At 43.7% G+C, this 19,878-nt stretch overlaps 1 protein-coding gene across 2 annotated transcripts in view; it reads left to right on the top strand.

Annotated features, from left to right (window-relative positions):
• Positions 1–19,878, top strand: part of LOC139575523 (multiple epidermal growth factor-like domains protein 11) — a 324,245-nt gene that overhangs the window by 78,753 nt on the left and 225,614 nt on the right. The window contains exons 3-4 of one of the 2 annotated variants that reach the window (XM_071400542.1): positions 10,224–10,325; positions 17,820–17,920. In XM_071400542.1, the coding sequence (XP_071256643.1) occupies positions 10,224–10,325; positions 17,820–17,920 (203 nt within the window). Of the gene's footprint in view, positions 1–10,223; positions 10,326–11,176; positions 11,206–17,819; positions 17,921–19,878 lie in introns of those variants that run through there. The other variant, XM_071400543.1, reaches the window with a different exon arrangement.

Raw genomic sequence — 19,878 nt, 5'->3', positions numbered from 1 at the left:
GGTAGAGTTGGAGTTGGAGCCAGCCATTAGAAGGAGAGAGGTAGAGTTAGAGTTGGAGCCAGCCATTAGAAGGAGAGAGGTAGAGGTAGAGTTAGAGCCAGCCATTAGAAGGAGAGATGTAGAGGTAGAGTTGGAGCCAGCCATTAGATGGAGAGAGGGAGAGTTGGAGTTGGAGCCAGCCATTAGAAGGAGAGAGGTAGAGGTAGAGGTAGAGTTGGAGCCAACCATTAGAAGGAGAGAGGTAGAGTTAGAGTTGGAGCCAGCCATTAGAAGGAGAGAGGTAGAGTTGGAGTTGGAGCCAGCCATTAGAAGGAGAGAGGTAGAGTTGGAGTTGGAGCCAGCCATTAGAAGGAGAGAGGTAGAGTTAGAGTTGGAGCCAGCCATTAGAAGGAGAGAGGTAGAGTTAGAGTTGGAGCCAGCCATTAGAAGGAGAGAGGTAGAGTTAGAGTTAGAGCCAGCCATTAGAAGGAGAGAGGTAGAGGTAGAGTTAGAGCCAGCCATTAGAAGGAGAGATGTAGAGGTAGAGTTGGAGCCAGCCATTAGATGGAGAGAGGTAGAGTTGGAGTTGGAGCCAGCCATTAGAAGGAGAGAGGTAGAGGTAGAGGTAGAGTTGGAGCCAGCCATTAGAAGGAGAGAGGTAGAGTTAGAGTTGGAGCCAGCCATTAGAAGGAGAGAGGTAGAGGTAGAGGTAGAGTTGGAGCCAGCCATTAGAAGGAGAGAGAGAGTTGGAGTTGGAGCCAGCCATTAGAAGGAGAGAGAGAGTTGGAGCCAGCCATTAGAAGGAGAGAGAGAGTTGGAGTTGGAGCCAGCCATTAGAAGGAGAGAGGTAGAGGTAGAGTTGGAGTTGGAGCCAGCCATTAGAAGGAGAGAGGTAGAGGTAGAGTTGGAGTTGGAGCCAGCCATTAGAAGGAGAGAGGTAGAGGTAGAGTTGGAGTTGGAGCCAGCCATTAGAAGGAGAGAGGTAGAGGTAGAGTTAGAGTTGGAGCCAGCCATTAGAAGGAGAGAGGTAGAGTTGGAGTTGGAGCCAGCCATTAGAAGGAGAGAGGTAGAGGTAGAGTTGGAGCCAGCCATTAGAAGGAGAGAGGTAGAGTTAGAGTTGGAGTTGGAGCCAGCCATTAGAAGGAGAGAGGTAGAGGTAGAGTTTGAGTTGGAGCCAGCCATTAGAAGGAGAGAGGTAGAGTTAGAGTTGGAGCCAGCCATTAGAAGGATAGAGGTAGAGTTGGAGTTGGAGCCAGCCATTAGAAGGAGAGAGGTAGAGTTGGAGTTGGAGTTGGAGCCAGCCATTAGAAGGAGAGAGGTAGAGGTAGAGTTGGAGTTGGAGCCAGCCATTAGAAGGAGAGAGGTAGAGTTGGAGTTGGAGTTGGAGCCAGCCATTAGAAGGAGAGAGGTAGAGGTTGAGTTAGAGTTGGAGCCAGCCATTAGAAGGAGAGAGGTAGAGTTAGAGTTGGAGCCAGCCATTAGAAGGAGAGAGGTAGAGTTAGAGTTGGAGTTGGAGCCAGCCATTAGAAGGAGAGAGAGAGTTGGAGTTGGAGCCAGCCATTAGAAGGAGAGAGGTAGAGTTGGAGTTGGAGCCAGCCATTAGAAGGAGAGAGGTAGAGGTAGAGTTGGAGTTGGAGCCAGCCATTAGAAGGAGAGAGGTAGAGGTAGAGTTGGAGTTGGAGCCAGCCATTAGAAGGAGAGAGGTAGAGGTAGAGTTAGAGTTGGAGCCAGCCATTAGAAGGAGAGAGGTAGAGTTGGAGTTGGAGCCAGCCATTAGAAGGAGAGAGGTAGAGTTAGAGTTGGAGCCAGCCATTAGAAGGAGAGAGGTAGAGTTGGAGTTGGAGTTGGAGCCAGCCATTAGAAGGAGAGAGGTAGAGTTAGAGTTAGAGCCAGCCATTAGAAGGAGAGAGGTAGAGTTAGAGTTAGAGTTGGAGCCAGCCATTAGAAGGAGAGAAGTAGAGGTAGAGTTGGAGCCAGCCATTAGAAGGAGAGAGATAGAGTTGGAGTTAGAGCCAGCCATTAGAAGGAGAGAGGTAGAGTTAGAGTTGGAGTTGGAGCCAGCCATTAGAAGGAGAGAGGTAGAGTTAGAGTTGGAGCCAGCCATTAGAAGGAGAGAGGTAGAGTTAGAGTTGGAGTTGGAGCCAGCCATTAGAAAAAGAGAGATAGAGGTAGAGTTAGAGTTGGAGCCAGTCATTAGAAGGAGAGAGGTAGAGTTAGAGTTGGAGCCAGCCATTAGAAGGAGAGAGGTAGAGGTAGAGTTGGAGTTGGAGCCAGCCATTAGAAGGAGAGAGGTAGAGTTAGAGTTGGAGCCAGCCATTAGAAGGAGAGAGGTAGAGTTGGAGTTGGAGCCAGCCATTAGAAGGAGAGAGGTAGAGGTAGAGTTAGAGTTGGAGCCAGCCATTAGAAGGAGAGAGGTAGAGGTAGAGTTGGAGTTGGAGCCAGCCATTAGAAAAAGAGAGATAGAGGTAGAGTTGGAGTTAGAGCCAGCCATTAGAAGGAGAGAAGTAGAGTTAGAGTTGGAGCCAGCCATTAGAAGGAGAGAGGTAGAGTTAGAGTTGGAGTTGGAGCCAGCCATTAGAAAAAGAGAGATAGAGGTAGAGTTAGAGTTGGAGCCAGCCATTAGAAGGAGAGAGGTAGAGTTGGAGTTGGAGCCAGCCATTAGAAGGAGAGAGGTAGAGTTAGAGTTGGAGTTGGAGCCAGCCATTAGAAGGAGAGAGGTAGAGTTAGAGTTGGAGCCAGCCATTAGAAGGAGAGAGGTAGAGTTAGAGTTAGAGTTGGAGCCAGCCATTAGAAGGAGAGAGGTAGAGTTAGAGTTAGAGTTGGAGCCAGCCATTAGAAGGAGAGAGGTAGAGTTAGAGTTGGAGCCAGCCATTAGAAGGAGAGAGGTAGAGTTAGAGTTGGAGTTGGAGCCAGCCATTAGAAGGAGAGAGGTAGAGTTAGAGTTAGAGTTGGAGCCAGCCATTAGAAGGAGAGAGGTAGAGTTAGAGTTAGAGTTGGAGCCAGCCATTAGAAGGAGAGAGGTAGAGGTAGAGTTGGAGTTGGAGCCAGCCATTAGAAGGAGAGAGGTAGAGTTAGAGTTGGAGCCAGCCATTAGAAGGAGAGAGGTAGAGTTGGAGTTGGAGCCAGCCATTAGAAGGAGAGAGGTAGAGTTAGAGTTGGAGCCAGCCATTAGAAGGAGAGAGTTAGAGGTAGAGTTAGAGTTGGAGCCAGCCATTAGAAGGAGAGAGGTAGAGGTAGAGGTAGGGTTGGAGCCAGCCATTAGAAGGAGAGAGTTAGAGGTAGAGTTAGAGTTGGAACCAGCCATTAGAAGGAGAGAGATAGAGGTAGAGTTAGAGTTGGAGCCAGCCATTAGAAGGAGAGAGTTAGAGGTAGAGCCAGCCATTAGAAGGAGAGAGGTAGAGTTGGAGTTGGAGCCAGCCATTAGAAGGAGAGAGTTAGAGGTAGAGCCAGCCATTAGAAGGAGAGAGGTAGAGTTGGAGTTGGAGCCAGCCATTAGAAGGAGAGAGGTAGAGTTGGAGTTGGAGCCAGCCATTAGAAGGAGAGAGGTAGAGTTGGAGTTGGAGCCAGCCATTAGAAGGAGAGAGGTAGAGTTAGAGTTAGAGCCAGCCATTAGAAGGAGAGAGGTAGAGTTAGAGTTAGAGCCAGCCATTAGAAGGAGAGATGTAGAGGTAGAGTTGGAGCCAGCCATTAGATGGAGAGAGGTAGAGTTGGAGTTGGAGCCAGCCATTAGAAGGAGAGAGGTAGAGTTAGAGTTGGAGCCAGCCATTAGAAGGAGAGAGGTAGAGTTGGAGTTGGAGCCAGCCATTAGAAGGAGAGAGGTAGAGGTAGAGTTGGAGCCAGCCTTTAGAAGGAGAGAGGTAGAGGTAGAGGTAGAGTTGGAGCCAGCCATTAGAAGGAGAGAGAGAGTTGGAGTTGGAGCCAGCCATTAGAAGGAGAGAGGTAGAGGTAGAGTTGGAGTTGGAGCCAGCCATTAGAAGGAGAGAGGTAGAGGTAGAGTTGGAGTTGGAGCCAGCCATTAGAAGGAGAGAGGTAGAGTTGGAGTTGGAGCCAGCCATTAGAAGGAGAGAGGTAGAGGTAGAGTTAGAGTTGGAGCCAGCCATTAGAAGGAGAGAGGTAGAGTTGGAGTTGGAGCCAGCCATTAGAAGGAGAGAGGTAGAGGTAGAGTTGGAGCCAGCCATTAGAAGGAGAGAGGTAGAGTTAGAGTTGGAGTTGGAGCCAGCCATTAGAAGGAGAGAGGTAGAGGTAGAGTTTGAGTTGGAGCCAGCCATTAGAAGGAGAGAGGTAGAGTTAGAGGTGGAGCCAGCCATTAGAAGGAGAGAGGTAGAGTTGGAGTTGGAGCCAGCCATTAGAAGGAGAGAGGTAGAGTTGGAGTTGGAGTTGGAGCCAGCCATTAGAAGGAGAGAGGTAGAGGTAGAGGTAGAGTTGGAGCCAGCCATTAGAAGGAGAGAGGTAGAGTTAGAGTTGGAGCCAGCCATTAGAAGGAGAGAGGTAGAGTTAGAGTTGGAGCCAGCCATTAGAAGGAGAGAGGTAGAGTTAGAGTTGGAGCCAGCCATTAGAAGGAGAGAGGTAGAGGTAGAGTTGGAGCCAGCCATTAGAAGGAGAGAGGTAGAGTTAGAGTTAGAGCCAGCCATTAGAAGGAGAGAGGTAGAGTTGGAGTTGGAGCCAGTCATTAGAAGGAGAGAGGTAGAGTTGGAGCCAGCCATTAGAAGGAGAGAGGTAGTGGTAGAGTTGGAGTTGGAGCCAGCCATTAGAAGGAGAGAGTTAGAGTTGCAGTTGGAGCCAGCCATTAGAAGGAGAGAGGTAGAGTTAGAGGTGGAGTTGGAGTTGGAGCCAGCCATTAGAAGGAGAGAGGTAGAGTTAGAGGTAGAGGTGGAGCCAGCCATTAGAAGGAGAGAGGGAGAGTTGGAGTTGGAGCCAGCCATTAGAAGGAGAGAGGTAGAGTTAGAGGTAGAGGTGGAGCCAGCCATTAGAAGGAGAGAGGTAGAGGTAGAGTTGGAGCCAGCCATTAGAAGGAGAGAGGTAGAGTTAGAGTTGGATTTAGTTAGAGTTTTAATTCGAGTTAGTTAGAATTAGAGTTAGAATTAGTTGGAGTTAGTTAGAGTTAGCGCTAGAGTTAGAGTTATAGTTAGTTAGAGTTATAATTAGAGTTAGATGGAGTTAGTTAGAGTTAGAGCTAGTTAGAGTTATAATTAGAGTTAGTTAGAATTATAGTTAGTTAGTTGGAGTTAGTTAGAGTTGGAGTTAGTTAGTTAGAGTTAGTTATAATTAGAGTTAGAGTTAGTTAGAGTTAGTGGTACTACTATAGACCAGAGCCCTATTCCTTTTATAGTGCACTACTGTTGACCAGGGCCCAAAGGGTGCTATTTGACTAGTTCTGTTCCTGCCACTCTGTCTGATGATGATACGTTAAAAGAGAAATGTCATCTTGGAGGAAAGCCGGGCAGATAGATGTGAAACAGAGAGATTAATGTTCAGAACCTGTGATCAATAAGGGAGGAGCTGAAGTTCTGAGCCAAGAAGATAGTGCTATAGAGATGACATCTGGGACTAATAATAATCACCCACACAGCGCTCTCTTTTCTCTTTTAAGAGGGAGGAGGAGGAGGTGATAAGTGTCAGCTAGTTAAGCAATAAGGCATGAGAACCTGCACATGATCATGTGATAACTCCTAACTAAGGGCTGTTCTGAGGCACGAGGGGAAGCCAAAGGAAACAGCCCTTTGGAGGGTTTTATTCTCTATAATTTCCACGTTCCAGGGCCTTATTGCTTTTATAAAACGGTTGCCAACATATTCAAAAAAGATTGACGACATGTTTTCATAATTATTTTTAATTATATTGAGTAAATCATTTTTATTTCGTTGTAACACCATACAAAATAGTTCTGAGATTCTGACGTTGCCAAATGGGCTGGTCGTTCATTCTATCCATTCTATTTGAAATGGTTGCTATGCTAAACAAATCATTGGCATCGCTAGCTAGCATCGCTAGCTAGCCAACTAAAGCTAACACACAATCACATCAAGCAGCTGAAATGACAGGAAACGATGTGCACCTTCGTTTGTTGTCCCCCGCAATGAGATCGGGACTGTGGAACTGTCTCCGTACGTTAGTACGTTCGTCACGCGCAATATCTTAGACAGCACCGGCACGAGTTTGACTAAACTTGGGTGAATGTAGCCTCTTGCCATAGACATGTACAACATGACCCTGATTGGCCAAAGGGGGAGGCTGTAGTAATCAACTGACATTCTAAACTTTGAACAAGCATATCTCCTGTCCTGTTTGAGCTGTTGTCATGACCTATAAGGTCCGCCCATTCATTTTTCTGTTAATTAGACTGTTTATCCCACACCAGACTTTGAACAAGTACATCTCCCGTTTGTTTTACAGTCATCTAAGTTTCCCATAACAACCTACTGTATATAATGTTGGTACAAATGAAATGTCTTTCAACATCTCTTGAATTGGCGCTGTATAGAGACCGTTGGCATAAAGTGTAAATGATAGACAACAATGTAAATAGTTCCCAGTCAATTCATTGACATCATTATGTTACTATCAGTATAGTCAGGCAAGACTACTATCAGTATAAATGTCCCTAGTCTGGACATAAAAACATATCCTGTTTTATATCAATGCATCTTCCTATCAAGCAGTATAGTCCTGGTCCATTCTCTGACATAGTCAACTATCAACTGTTAATTTCCAACAAGAAAAACAAAACAAAAATGAAAACAATTTCTCTCTCTCAGACGTTGGAATAATGATCACTGATCGACACAAGGATGAGCGGTGCATCATGGGGGACAACATGTTTACTGTAGACCTGTTTTACCTTAGTTTCTATTGCCGTTTCTTTGGATGTTTCAGTATAATGATCCTGATAAATGAATTCTCCTGACTCAGAGAAGGTGTCAGTCTTGTCACGTTCATATGCATGGCATGGTGGAGATCGCAAAAAACCCCAAAAGAAACGGCAACATTGTTCCACAGGTTGGAGAGGCAGACAGCAAGGTTTAGAGACAAACCCCAACTGTTGCAAACCAAATGCTAGCCTAGTAGCATGAGGAAATATTGTCTAGATGCTTTTTTTCCAGGGGAGATTAAGTTCATAAACTGACTGGCTGGGCTGTGGGACAGTGGATACGTATTGATAAAGATAACGGAACTGTTAACAGGCATTATTACCCAGAGAATGAGGGTGGTACTCCCTGCTATCAACCAATCATATAATAAGGGTTATTTGAGTACAAAGGGAAAGGTCAGAGAGTAGATGACAGAATAAGGAAAGAGAGTAGATGACAGAATAAGGAAAGAGAGTAGATGTCAGAATAAGGTAAAATAGTAGATGACAGAATAAGGAAAGAGAGTAGATGTCAGAATAAGGTAAGAGAGTAGATGACAGGATAAGGTAAGAGAGTAGATGTCAGAATAAGGTAAAATAGTAGATGACAGAATAAGGAAAAAGAGTAGATGACAGAATAAGGTAAAATAGTAGATGACAGAATAAGGAAAGAGAGTAGATGACAGGATAAGGAAAGAGAGTAGATGACAGGATAAGGTAAGAGAGTAGATGACAGAATAAGGAAAGAGAGTAGATGACAGAATAAGGAAAGATAGTAGATAACAGAATAAGGTAAGAGAGTAGATGACAGAATAAGGTAAGATAGTAGATGACAGAATAAGGAAAGAGAGTAGATGACAGAATAAGGTAAGATAGTAGATGACAGAATAAGGTAAGAGAGTAGATGACAGAATAAGGAAAGAGAGTAGATGACAGAATAAGGAAAGAGAGTAGATGACAGAATAAGGTAAGATAGTAGATGACAGAATAAGGTAAGAGAGTAGATGACAGAATAAGGAAAGAGAGTAGATGACAGAATAAGGTAAGAGAGTAGATGACAGAATAAGGTAAGAGAGTAGATGACAGAATAAGGAAAGAGAGTAGATGACAGAATAAGGAAAGAGAGTAGATGACAGAATAAGGAAAGAGAGTAGATGACAGAATAAGGTAAGAGAGTAGATGACAGAATAAGGTAAGAGAGTAGATGACAGAATAAGGAAAGAGAGTAGATGACAGAATAAGGAAAGAGAGTAGATGACAGAATAAGGAAAGAGAGTAGATGACAGAATAAGGTAAGAGAGTAGATGACAGAATAAGGTAAGAGAGTAGATGACAGAATAAGGTAAGAGAGTAGATGACAGAATAAGGTAAGAGAGTAGATGACAGAATAAGGAAAGAGAGTAGATGACAGAATAAGGTAAGAGAGTAGATGACAGAATAAGGTAAGAGAGTAGATGACAGAATAAGGTAAGATAGTAGATGACAGAATAAGGAAAGAGAGTAGATGACAGAATAAGGTAAGAGAGTAGATGACAGAATAAGGAAAGAGAGTAGATGACAGAATAAGGTAAGAGGGTAGATGACAGAATAAGGTAAGAGAGTAGATGACAGAATAAGGTAAGAGAGTAGATGACAGAATAAGGTAAGAGAGTAGATGACAGAATAAGGTAAGATAGTAGATGACAGAATAAGGTAAGAGAGTAGATGACAGGATAAGGTAAGAGAGTAGATGACAGAATAAGGTAAGAGAGTAGATGACAGAATAAGGAAAGAGAGTAGATGACAGAATAAGGAAAGAGAGTAGATGACAGAATAAGGAAAGAGAGTAGATGACAGAATAAGGTAAGAGAGTAGATGACAGAATAAGGAAAGAGAGTAGATGACAGAATAAGGAAAGAGAGTAGATGACAGGATAAGGAAAGAGAGTAGATGACAGGATAAGGTAAGAGAGTAGATGACAGAATAAGGAAAGAGAGTAGATGACAGAATAAGGTAAGAGAGTAGATGACAGAATAAGGAAAGAGAGTAGATGACAGAATAAGGAAAGAGAGTAGATGACAGAATAAGGTAAGAGAGTAGATGACAGAATAAGGTAAGAGAGTAGATGACAGAATAAGGAAAGAGAGTAGATGACAGAATAAGGTAAGAGAGTAGATGACAGAATAAGGTAAGAGAGTAGATGACAGAATAAGGAAAGAGAGTAGATGACAGAATAAGGTAAGAGAGTAGATGACAGAATAAGGTAAGAGAGTAGATGACAGAATAAGGAAAGAGAGTAGATGACAGAATAAGGTAAGAGAGTAGATGACAGAATAAGGAAAGAGAGTAGATGACAGAATAAGGTAAGAGAGTAGATGACAGAATAAGGAAAGAGAGTAGATGACAGAATAAGGTAAGAGAGTAGATGACAGAATAAGGTAAGAGAGTAGATGACAGAATAAGGTAATAGAGTAGATGACAGGATAAGGAAAGAGAGTAGATGACAGAATAAGGAAAGAGAGTAGATGACAGAATAAGGTAAGAGAGTAGATGACAGGATAAGGAAAGAGAGTAGATGACAGAATAAGGTAAGAGAGTAGATGACAGAATAAGGAACGATAGTAGATGACAGAATAAGGAAAGAGAGTAGATGACAGAATAAGGTAAGAGAGTAGATGACAGAATAAGGAAAGAGAGTAGATGACAGAATAAGGTAAGATAGTAGATGACAGAATAAGGTAAGAGAGTAGATGACAGAATAAGGAACGATAGTAGATGACAGAATAAGGAAAGAGAGTAGATGACAGAATAAGGTAAGAGAGTAGATGACAGAATAAGGTAAGAGAGTAGATGACAGAATAAGGAACGATAGTAGATGACAGAATAAGGAAAGAGAGTAGATGACAGAATAAGGTAAGAGAGTAGATGACAGGATAAGGAAAGAGAGTAGATGACAGAATAAGGAAAGAGAGTAGATGACAGAATAAGGTAAGAGAGTAGATGACATAATAAGGAAAGAGAGTAGATAACAGGATAAGGAAAGAGAGTAGATGACAGAATAAGGTAAGAGAGTAGATGTTGTAGGTGTCGAACTGCTATGCTTTATCTTGGCCAAGTCACAGTTGTAAATGAGAACTTGTTCTCAACTGGCCTACCAGGTTAAATAAAGGTGAAATAAAATAAAACATTTAAAAAAAATGACATAATATGGAAAGATAGGAGAGTGTGTGTGTGTGTGTGTGTGTGTGTGTGTGTGTGTGTGTGTGTGTGTGTGTGTGTGTGTGTGTGTGTGTGTGTGTGTGTGTGTGTGTGTGTGTGTGTGTGTGTGTGTGTGTGTGTGTGTAGGTGTCCCTGTGCTTGTGTCTGTTTGAGGAACCTAAAGTGTCCTCTGAGCTTCCTGTCTCTTTCTCTCCACCAGTTATGCTGTGACGGTCCAGGAGTCCTATGCCCACCCCTTTGACCAGGTCTACTACACAAGGTGCACCGACATCCTCACCTGGTTCAAATGTACCAGACACAGGTAATGACATCCTCACCTGGTTCAAATGTACCAGACACAGGTACTGACATCCTCACCTGGTTCAAATGTACCAGACACAGGTAATGACATCCTCACCTGGTTCAAATGTACCAGACACAGGTACTGACATCCTCACCTGGTTCAAATGTACCAGACACAGGTAATGACATCCTCACCTGGTTCAAATATACCAGACACAGGTAATGACATCCTCACCTGGTTCAAATGTACCAGACACAGGTACTGACATCCTCACCTGGTTCAAATGTACCAGACACAGGTAATGACATCCTCACCTGGTTCAAATGTACCAGACACAGGTAATGACATCCTCACCTGGTTCAAATGTACCAGACACAGGTAATGACATCCTCACCTGGTTCAAATGTACCAGACACAGGTAATGACATCCTCACCTGGTTCAAATGTACCAGACACAGGTAATGACATCCTCACCTGGTTCAAATGTACCAGACACAGGTAATGACATCCTCACCTGGTTCAAATGTACCAGACACAGGTAATGACATCCTCACCTGGTTCAAATGTACCAGACACAGGTACTGACATCCTCACCTGGTTCAAATGTACCAGACACAGGTAATGACATCCTCACCTGGTTCAAATGTACCAGACACAGGTAATGACATCCTCACCTGGTTCAAATGTACCAGACACAGGTAATGACATCCTCACCTGGTTCAAATGTACCAGACACAGGTACTGACATCCTCACCTGGTTCAAATGTACCAGACACAGGTAATGACATCCTCACCTGGTTCAAATGTACCAGACACAGGTAATGACATCCTCACCTGGTTCAAATGTACCAGACACAGGTAATGACATCCTCACCTGGTTCAAATGTACCAGACACAGGTACTGACCAGCTATGGTAGAGATATACAGTATGCTACAGGTACTGACCCGCTATGGTAGAGATATACAGTATGCTACAGGTACTGACCAGCTATGGTAGAGATATACAGTATGATACAGGTACTGACCCGCTATGGTAGAGATATACAGTATGCTACAGGTACTGACCATCTATGGTAGAGATATACAGTATGCTACAGGTACTGACCCGCTATGGTAGAGATATACAGTATGCTACAGGTACTGACCAGCTATGGTAGAGATATACAGTATGATACAGGTACTGACCCGCTATGGTATAGATATACAGTATGATACAGGTACTGACCCGCTATGGTAGAGATATACAGTATGATACAGGTACTGACCCACTATGGTAGAGATATACAGTATGATACAGGTACTGACCAGCTATGGTAGAGATATACAGTATGATACAGGTACTGACCCACTATGGTAGAGATATACAGTATGATACAGGTACTGACCCGCTATGGTAGAGATATACAGTATGCTACAGGTACTGACCCGCTATGGTAGAGATATACAGTATGATACAGGTACTGACCCGCTATGGTAGAGATATACAGTATGATACAGGTACTGACCAGCTATGGTAGAGATATACAGTATGATACAGGTACTGACCCGCTATGGTAGAGATATACAGTATGATACAGGTACTGACCCGCTATGGTAGAGATATACAGTATAATACAGGTACTGACCAGCTATGGTAGAGATATACAGTATGATACAGGTACTGACCCGCTATGGTAGAGATATACAGTATGATACAGGTACTGACCCGCTATGGTAGAGATATACAGTATGATACAGGTACTGACCCGCTATGGTGTAGATATACAGTATGATACAGGTACTGACCCGCTATGGTAGAGATATACAGATATACAGTATGATACAGGTACTGACCCGCTATGGTATAGATATATCAGTCTGTTTATGCAGACCTACAAAGCCATAGATGCTGTGATCATGAGTCTGTGTTGAGATTGATACAATATGGTAGGACCGGGACACCAGGTGTGTGAGGTGTACCAGGTATCTGACTCTTGGGATGGTGTGCAACAATAAACCTGTTCCATTTCACCCCAATGACAACACACCTTTAACCCTTCCACTATAGTCTATGTATATCTCCCCTCCACAGGCTGTGAGGCAGTTTGTCTGGGCTCTTTACTGCCAGCCACAGGCAGGTGTGTGTGTGTGTGTTTTTACTGCCAGCCACTGGCAGGTGTGTGTGTGTGTGTGTGTTTTTACAGCCAGCCACTGGCAGGTGTGTATGTGTGTGTTTTTACTGCCAGCCACAGGCAGGTGTGTATATGTGTGTTTTTACTGCCAGCCACAGGCAGGTGTGTATGTGTGTGTTTTTACTGCCAGCCACAGGCAGGTGTGTATGTGTGTGTTTTTACTGCCAGCCACAGGCAGGTGTGTATGTGTGTATTTTTACTGCCAGCCACAGGCAGGTGTGTATGTGTGTGTTTTTACTGCCAGCCACAGGCAGGTGTGTATGTGTGTGTTTTTACTGCCAGCTCAGACCATCAGGTTTAAGTGGTGGTTGACTGCAGATGGCACACACACACACACACTTACGGTCGTAGGACTTTAATGACCACACTTCAGCGTCTGGCTGCAGTGTTGTCGTGTACAGAGAGAGAGACCGGGTCTCTGTCTGCAGTGTTGTCGTGTACAGAGAGAGAGACCGGGTCTCTGTCTGCAGTGTTGTCGTGTACAGAGAGAGAGACCGGGTCTCTGTCTGCAGTGTTGTCGTGTACAGAGAGAGAGACCGGGTCTCTGTCTGCAGTGTTGTCGTGTACAGAGAGAGAGACCGGGTCTCTGTCTGCAGTGTTGTCGTGTACAGAGAGAGAGACCGGGTCTCTGTCTGCAGTGTTGTGGTGTACAGAGAGAGAGACCGGGTCTCTGTCTGCAGTGTTGTCGTGTACAGAGAGAGAGACCGGGTCTCTGTCTGCAGTGTTGTCGTGTACAGAGAGAGAGACCGGGTCTCTGTCTGCAGTGTTGTCGTGTACAGAGAGAGAGACCGGGTCTCTGTCTGCAGTGTTGTCGTGTACAGAGAGAGAGACCGGGTCTCTGTCTGCAGTGTTGTCGTGTACAGAGAGAGAGACCGGGTCTCTGTCTGCAGTGTTGTCGTGTACAGAGAGAGAGACCGGGTCTCTGTCTGCAGTGTTGTCGTGTACAGAGAGAGACCGGGTCTCTGTCTGCAGTGTTGTCGTGTACAGAGAGAGAGACCGGGTCTCTGTCTGCAGTGTTGTCGTGTACAGAGAGAGAGACTGAGTCTCTGTCTGCAGTGTTGTCGTGTACAGAAAGCACAGACGTCCTTGACTGAAAAGAGAAACTCTGCTTGTTTTGTCATTTAATCAAGTTGAAGGTGAGGTGGAAGACAGTCTTCCTGACACCGTGCTTTAATAAAGGGCTTTTCTCAGATAGACAGTCTTCCTAACACCGTGCTTTAATAAAGGGCTTTTCTCAGATAGACAGTCTTCCTGACACCGTGCTTTAATAAAGGGCTTTTCTCAGATAGACAGTCTTCCTGACACCGTGCTTTAATAAAGGGCTTTTCTCAGATAGACAGTCTTCCTGACACCGTGCTTTAATAAAGGGCTTTTCTCAGATAGACAGTCTTCCTGACACCGTGCTTTAATAAAGGGCTTTTCTCAGATAGACAGTCTTCCTAACACCGTGCTTTAATAAAGGGCTTTTCTCAGATAGACAGTCTTCCTGACACCGTGCTTTAATAAAGGGCTTTTCTCAGATAGACAGTCTTCCTGACACCGTGCTTTAATAAAGGGCTTTTCTCAGATAGACAGTCAGTTGGCTGAAACCACCAGGTGTTTCACATGTGACCCTTATGAGGGGGTTGAAGTAGTGAGGTGTTATCAATACTACTGTATTAGGTCAATACTACTGCATTAGGTCAATACTACTGCATTAGGTCAATACTACTGTATTAGGTCAATACTACTGTATTAGGTCAATACTACTGTATTAGGTCAATACTACTGTATTAGATCAGTACTACTGCATTAGGTCAATACTACTGTATTAGGTCAGTACTACTGTATTAGGTCAATACTACTGTATTAGGTCAATACTACTGTATTAGATCAGTACTACTGTATTAGGTCAATACTACTGTATTAGATCAGTACTACTGCATTAGGTCAGTACTACTGTATTAGGTCAGTACTACTGTATTAGGTCAATACTACTGTATTAGGTCAATACTACTGTATTAGATCAGTACTACTGTATTAGGTCAATACTACTGTATTAGATCAATACTACTGTATTAGATCAGTACTACGGCATTAGGTCAATACTACTGCATTAGGTCAATACTACTGTATTAGGTCAGTACTACTGTATTAGATCAGTACTACTGCATTAGGTCAATACTACTGCATTAGGTCAATACTACTGTATTAGGTCAATACTACTGCATTAGATCAATACTACTGTATTAGGTCAATACTACTGTATTAGATCAGTACTACTGTATTAGGTCAATACTACTGCATTAGATCAGTACTACTGCATTAGGTCAGTACTACTGTATTAGGTCAGTACTACTGTATTAGGTCAGTACTACTGTATTAGGTCAATACTACTGTATTAGATCAATACTACTGTATTAGGTCAATACTACTGCATTAGGTCAATACTACTGCATTAGGTCAATACTACTGTATTAGGTCAATACTACTGTATTAGGTCAATACTACTGTATTAGATCAGTACTACTGCATTAGGTCAATACTACTGTATTAGGTCAGTACTACTGTATTAGGTCAATACTACTGTATTAGGTCAATACTACTGTATTAGATCAGTACTACTGTATTAGGTCAATACTACTGTATTAGATCAGTACTACTGCATTAGGTCAGTACTACTGTATTAGGTCAGTACTACTGTATTAGGTCAATACTACTGTATTAGGTCAATACTACTGTATTAGATCAGTACTACTGTATTAGGTCAATACTACTGTATTAGATCAATACTACTGTATTAGATCAGTACTACGGCATTAGGTCAATACTACTGCATTAGGTCAATACTACTGTATTAGGTCAGTACTACTGTATTAGATCAGTACTACTGCATTAGGTCAATACTACTGCATTAGGTCAATACTACTGTATTAGGTCAATACTACTGCATTAGATCAATACTACTGTATTAGGTCAATACTACTGTATTAGATCAGTACTACTGTATTAGGTCAATACTACTGTATTAGATCAGTACTACTGCATTAGGTCAGTACTACTGTATTAGGTCAGTACTACTGTATTAGGTCAGTACTACTGTATTAGGTCAATACTACTGTATTAGATCAATACTACTGTATTAGGTCAATACTACTGTATTAGGTCAGTACTACTGTATTAGGTCAGTACTACTGTATTAGGTCAGTACTACTGTATTAGGTCAATACTACTGTATTAGATCAGTACTACTGTATTAGGTCAATACTACTGTATTAGATCAATACTACTGTATTAGATCAGTACTACGGCATTAGGTCAATACTACTGCATTAGGTCAATACTACTGTATTAGGTCAGTACTACTGTATTAGATCAGTACTACTGCATTAGGTCAATACTACTGCATTAGGTCAATACTACTGTATTAGGTCAATACTACTGCATTAGGTCAGTACTACTGCATTAGATCAATACTACTGTATTAGGTCAATACTACTGTATTAGATCAGTACTACTGTATTAGGTCAATACTACTGTATTAGATCAATACTACTGTATTAGATCAGTACTACGGCATTAGGTCAATACTACTGCATTAGGTCAATACTACTGTATTAGGTCAGTACTACTGTATTAGATCAGTACTACTGCATTAGGTCAATACTACTGCATTAGGTCAATACTACTGTATTAGGTCAATACTACTGCATTAGGTCAGTACTACTGCATTAGGTCAGTACTACTGTATTACGTCAGTACTACTGCATTAGGTCATTACTACTGCATTAGGTCAGTACTACTGCATTAGGTCATTGCTACTGCATTAGATCAATACTACTGTATTAGGTCAATACTACTGCATTAGATCAATACTACTGTATTAGGTCAATACTACTGCATTAGGTCAATACTACTGTATTAGGTCAATACTACTGTATTAGATCAATACTACTGTATTAGGTCAGTACTACTGCATTAGGTCAATACTACTGTATTAGGTCAATACTACTGTATTAGATCAATACTACTGCATTAGGTCAGTACTACTGCATTAGGTCAGTACTACTGCATTAGGTCAGTACTACTGCATTAGATCAATACTACTGCATTAGGTCAATACTACTGCATTAGGTCAGTACTACTGTATTAGGTCAATACTACTGTATTAGATCAATACTACTGCATTAGGTCAGTACTACTGCATTAGGTCAATACTACTGCATTAGGTCAATACTACTGCATTAGGTCAGTACTACTGCATTAGGTCATTACTACTGCATTAGATCAATACTACTGTATTAGGTCAATACTACTGCATTAGATCAATACTACTGTATTAGGTCAGTACTACTGCATTAGGTCAGTACTACTGTATTAGGTCAATACTACTGCATTAGATCAATACTACTGCATTAGGTCAATACTACTGCATTAGGTCAATACTACTGCATTGGACACATTGAGAGTTGTGTGAGTGTACAAGACTATATAGTCAAGGACCAGGTGGATGGTCCTCCGGAGGGTTTCCCAGCTGCCCCGGTGTTGTCGGTCCTACCACAGAGCAACAGCCAGATAGAGAGAGGACCAGGTGGATGGTCCTCCGGAGGGTTTCCCAGCTGCCCCGGTGTTGTCGATCCTACCACAGAGCAACAGCCAGATAGAGAGAGGACCAGGTGGATGGTCCTCCGGAGGGTTTCCCAGCTGCCCCGGTGTTGTCGATCCTACCACAGAGCAACAGCCAGATAGTCAAGGACCAGGTGGATGGTCCTCCGGAGGGTTTCCCAGCTGCCCCGGTGTAGTCGGTCCTACCACAGAGCAACAGCCAGATAGAGAGAGCCAAACAGATGGGTACAGGAGGAGACGAGAGGAGACCCCAAATCAGCACTTTTAAAGTCCTCAAGGACAAAGTTACTCTGACTAACACCTGTTTCACCACTCTCTCCCTCTTTCTCTCTCTCTCTCTCTCTCTCTCTCTCTCTCTCTCTCTCTCTCTCTCTCTCTCTCTCTCTCTCTCTCTCTCTCTTTCTCTCTCTCTCTCTCTCTCTCTCTCTTTCTCTCTCTCTCTCTCTCTGTCTCTCTGTGCTCTCTCTCTCTCTCTCTCTCTCTCTCTCTCTCTCTCTCTCTCTCTCTCTCTCTCTTTCTTCCACCCCCTCTATCTCTATCTTTTTCACTCTCTCTCCGCCTCTACCCCCCCACTTTCTCTCCGTTTCTATGTCTCTCTCCTCTCTCTCTCTCCCATCTACCGCCCAAACCCTCTCTCTCTCGCCCTCTCTCTACCTCTCTACCGCCCCCACCCTCTCTTTCTCGCCCTCTCTCTCTCCTTCTCTCTCTCTCTGTCTCTGTCTCCCTGTGTTACAGGATCAGCTATAAGACAGCGTACCGTAGGGGTGTGAGGACTATGTACAGAAGGCGTTCTCAGTGTTGCCCAGGTTTCTACGAGAGTGGAGACCTGTGTGTCCGTAAGTAACAGTCCTCTATCTCCTCTCTCTTCTTTACACAATTCTGGTTGGAAGATTCCGGAATCAGGAGGGAAAAAGCAGGAAATCTGGGAATCCTCCAACAGAGATTTCTGGTAATGTCGGAACATTTCAGGGAATTTCGTCAGAAACCCGACTTGCCTCCCATCTTAATAAGCAACAGTTTTGTAGTTTCCATGAATAGGGAATGGTCTTTATCCATGTAATAGAGCCATGAAAGAGACTCTATAACAACTATTCTCTTAGATATTCATACTCTCTGCCAGATCTTCCTCACAATCAGCAAAATCCAAATCCTTTTATGTTTTTATTCATTTATTCCCTTTTGATATCAGTCAAATGTATTCAATACTTCACATGACCAGCTCCAATATGTCCAGCTCCTGTATGTCCAGCTCCAATATGACCAGCTCCTATATGTCCAGCTCCAATATGACCAGCTCCGATATGACCAGCTCCAATATGACCAGCTCCAATATGACCAGCTCCAATATGACCAGCTCCAATATGACCAGCTCCAACATGACCAGCTCCAATATGACCAGCTCCAATATGTCCAGCTCCAATATGACCAGCTCCAGGATGACCAGCTCCAACATGACCAGCTCCAACATGACCAGCTCCAGTATGACCAGCTCCAATATGACCAGCTCCAATATGACCAGCTCCAATATGACCAGCTCCAATATGACCAGCTCCAATATGTTCAGCTCCAATATGTCCAGCTCCAATATGTCCAGCTCCGATATGACCAGCTCCGATATGACCATATGACCAGCTCCAATATGACCAGCTCCAATATGACCAGCTCCAATATGACCAGCTCCAGTATGGCCAGCTCCAGTATGACCAGCTCCAATATGACCAGCTCCAATATGACCAGCTCCAATATGTCCAGCTCCAATATGACCAGCTCCGATATGACCAGCTCCAGTATGACCAGCTCCAATATGACCAGCTCCAATATGACCAGCTCCGATATGACCAGCTCCGGTATGACCAGCTCCAATATGACCAGCTCCGATATGACCAGCTCCAGTATGACCAGCTCCAATATGTCCAGCTCCAATATGACCAGCTCCAATATGACCAGCTCCGACATGACCATATGACCAGCTCCAATATGACCAGCTCCAATATGACCAGCTCCAATATGACCAGCTCCAATATGTCCAGCTCCAATATGTCCAGCTCCAATATGACCAGCTCCAATATGACCAGCTCCGATATGACCAGCTCCAGTATGACCAGCTCCAATATGACCAGCTCCAATATGACCAGCTCCAATATGTCCAGCTCCGATATGACCAGCTCCAATATGACCAGCTCCAATATGACCAGCTCCAATATGACCAGCTCCAACATGACCAGCTCCAATATGACCAGCTCCAATATGACCAGCTCCAGTATGACCAGCTCCAATATGACCAGCTCCAATATGACCAGCTCCAATATGACCAGCTCCAACATGACCAGCTCCAATATGACCAGCTCCAATATGACCAGCTCCAATATGACCAGCTCCAATATGTCCAGCTCCAATATGACCAGCTCCAGTATGACCAGCTCCAACATGACCAGCTCCAACATGTCCAGCTCCAATATGTCCAGCTCCGATATGACCAGCTCCGATATGACCATATGACCAGCTCCAATATGACCAGCTCCAATATGACCAGCTCCAATATGACCAGCTCCAGTATGGCCAGCTCCAGTATGACCAGCTCCAATATGACCAGCTCCAATATGACCAGCTCCAATATGTCCAGCTCCAAAATGACCAGCTCCGATATGACCAGCTCCAGTATGACCAGCTCCAATATGACCAGCTCCAATATGTCCAGCTCCAATATGACCAGCTCCGATATGACCAGCTCCAGTATGACCAGCTCCAATATGACCAGCTCCGATATGACCAGCTCCAGTATGACCAGCTCCAA

Source organism: Salvelinus alpinus, chromosome 5 (assembly GCF_045679555.1).
Source record: "Salvelinus alpinus chromosome 5, SLU_Salpinus.1, whole genome shotgun sequence".
In the NCBI taxonomy this organism is placed as follows: domain Eukaryota; kingdom Metazoa; phylum Chordata; class Actinopteri; order Salmoniformes; family Salmonidae; genus Salvelinus; species Salvelinus alpinus.
The sequence above is the reverse complement of the archived record's forward strand: the minus strand, read 5'-3'. Positions and strand labels throughout refer to the sequence as shown.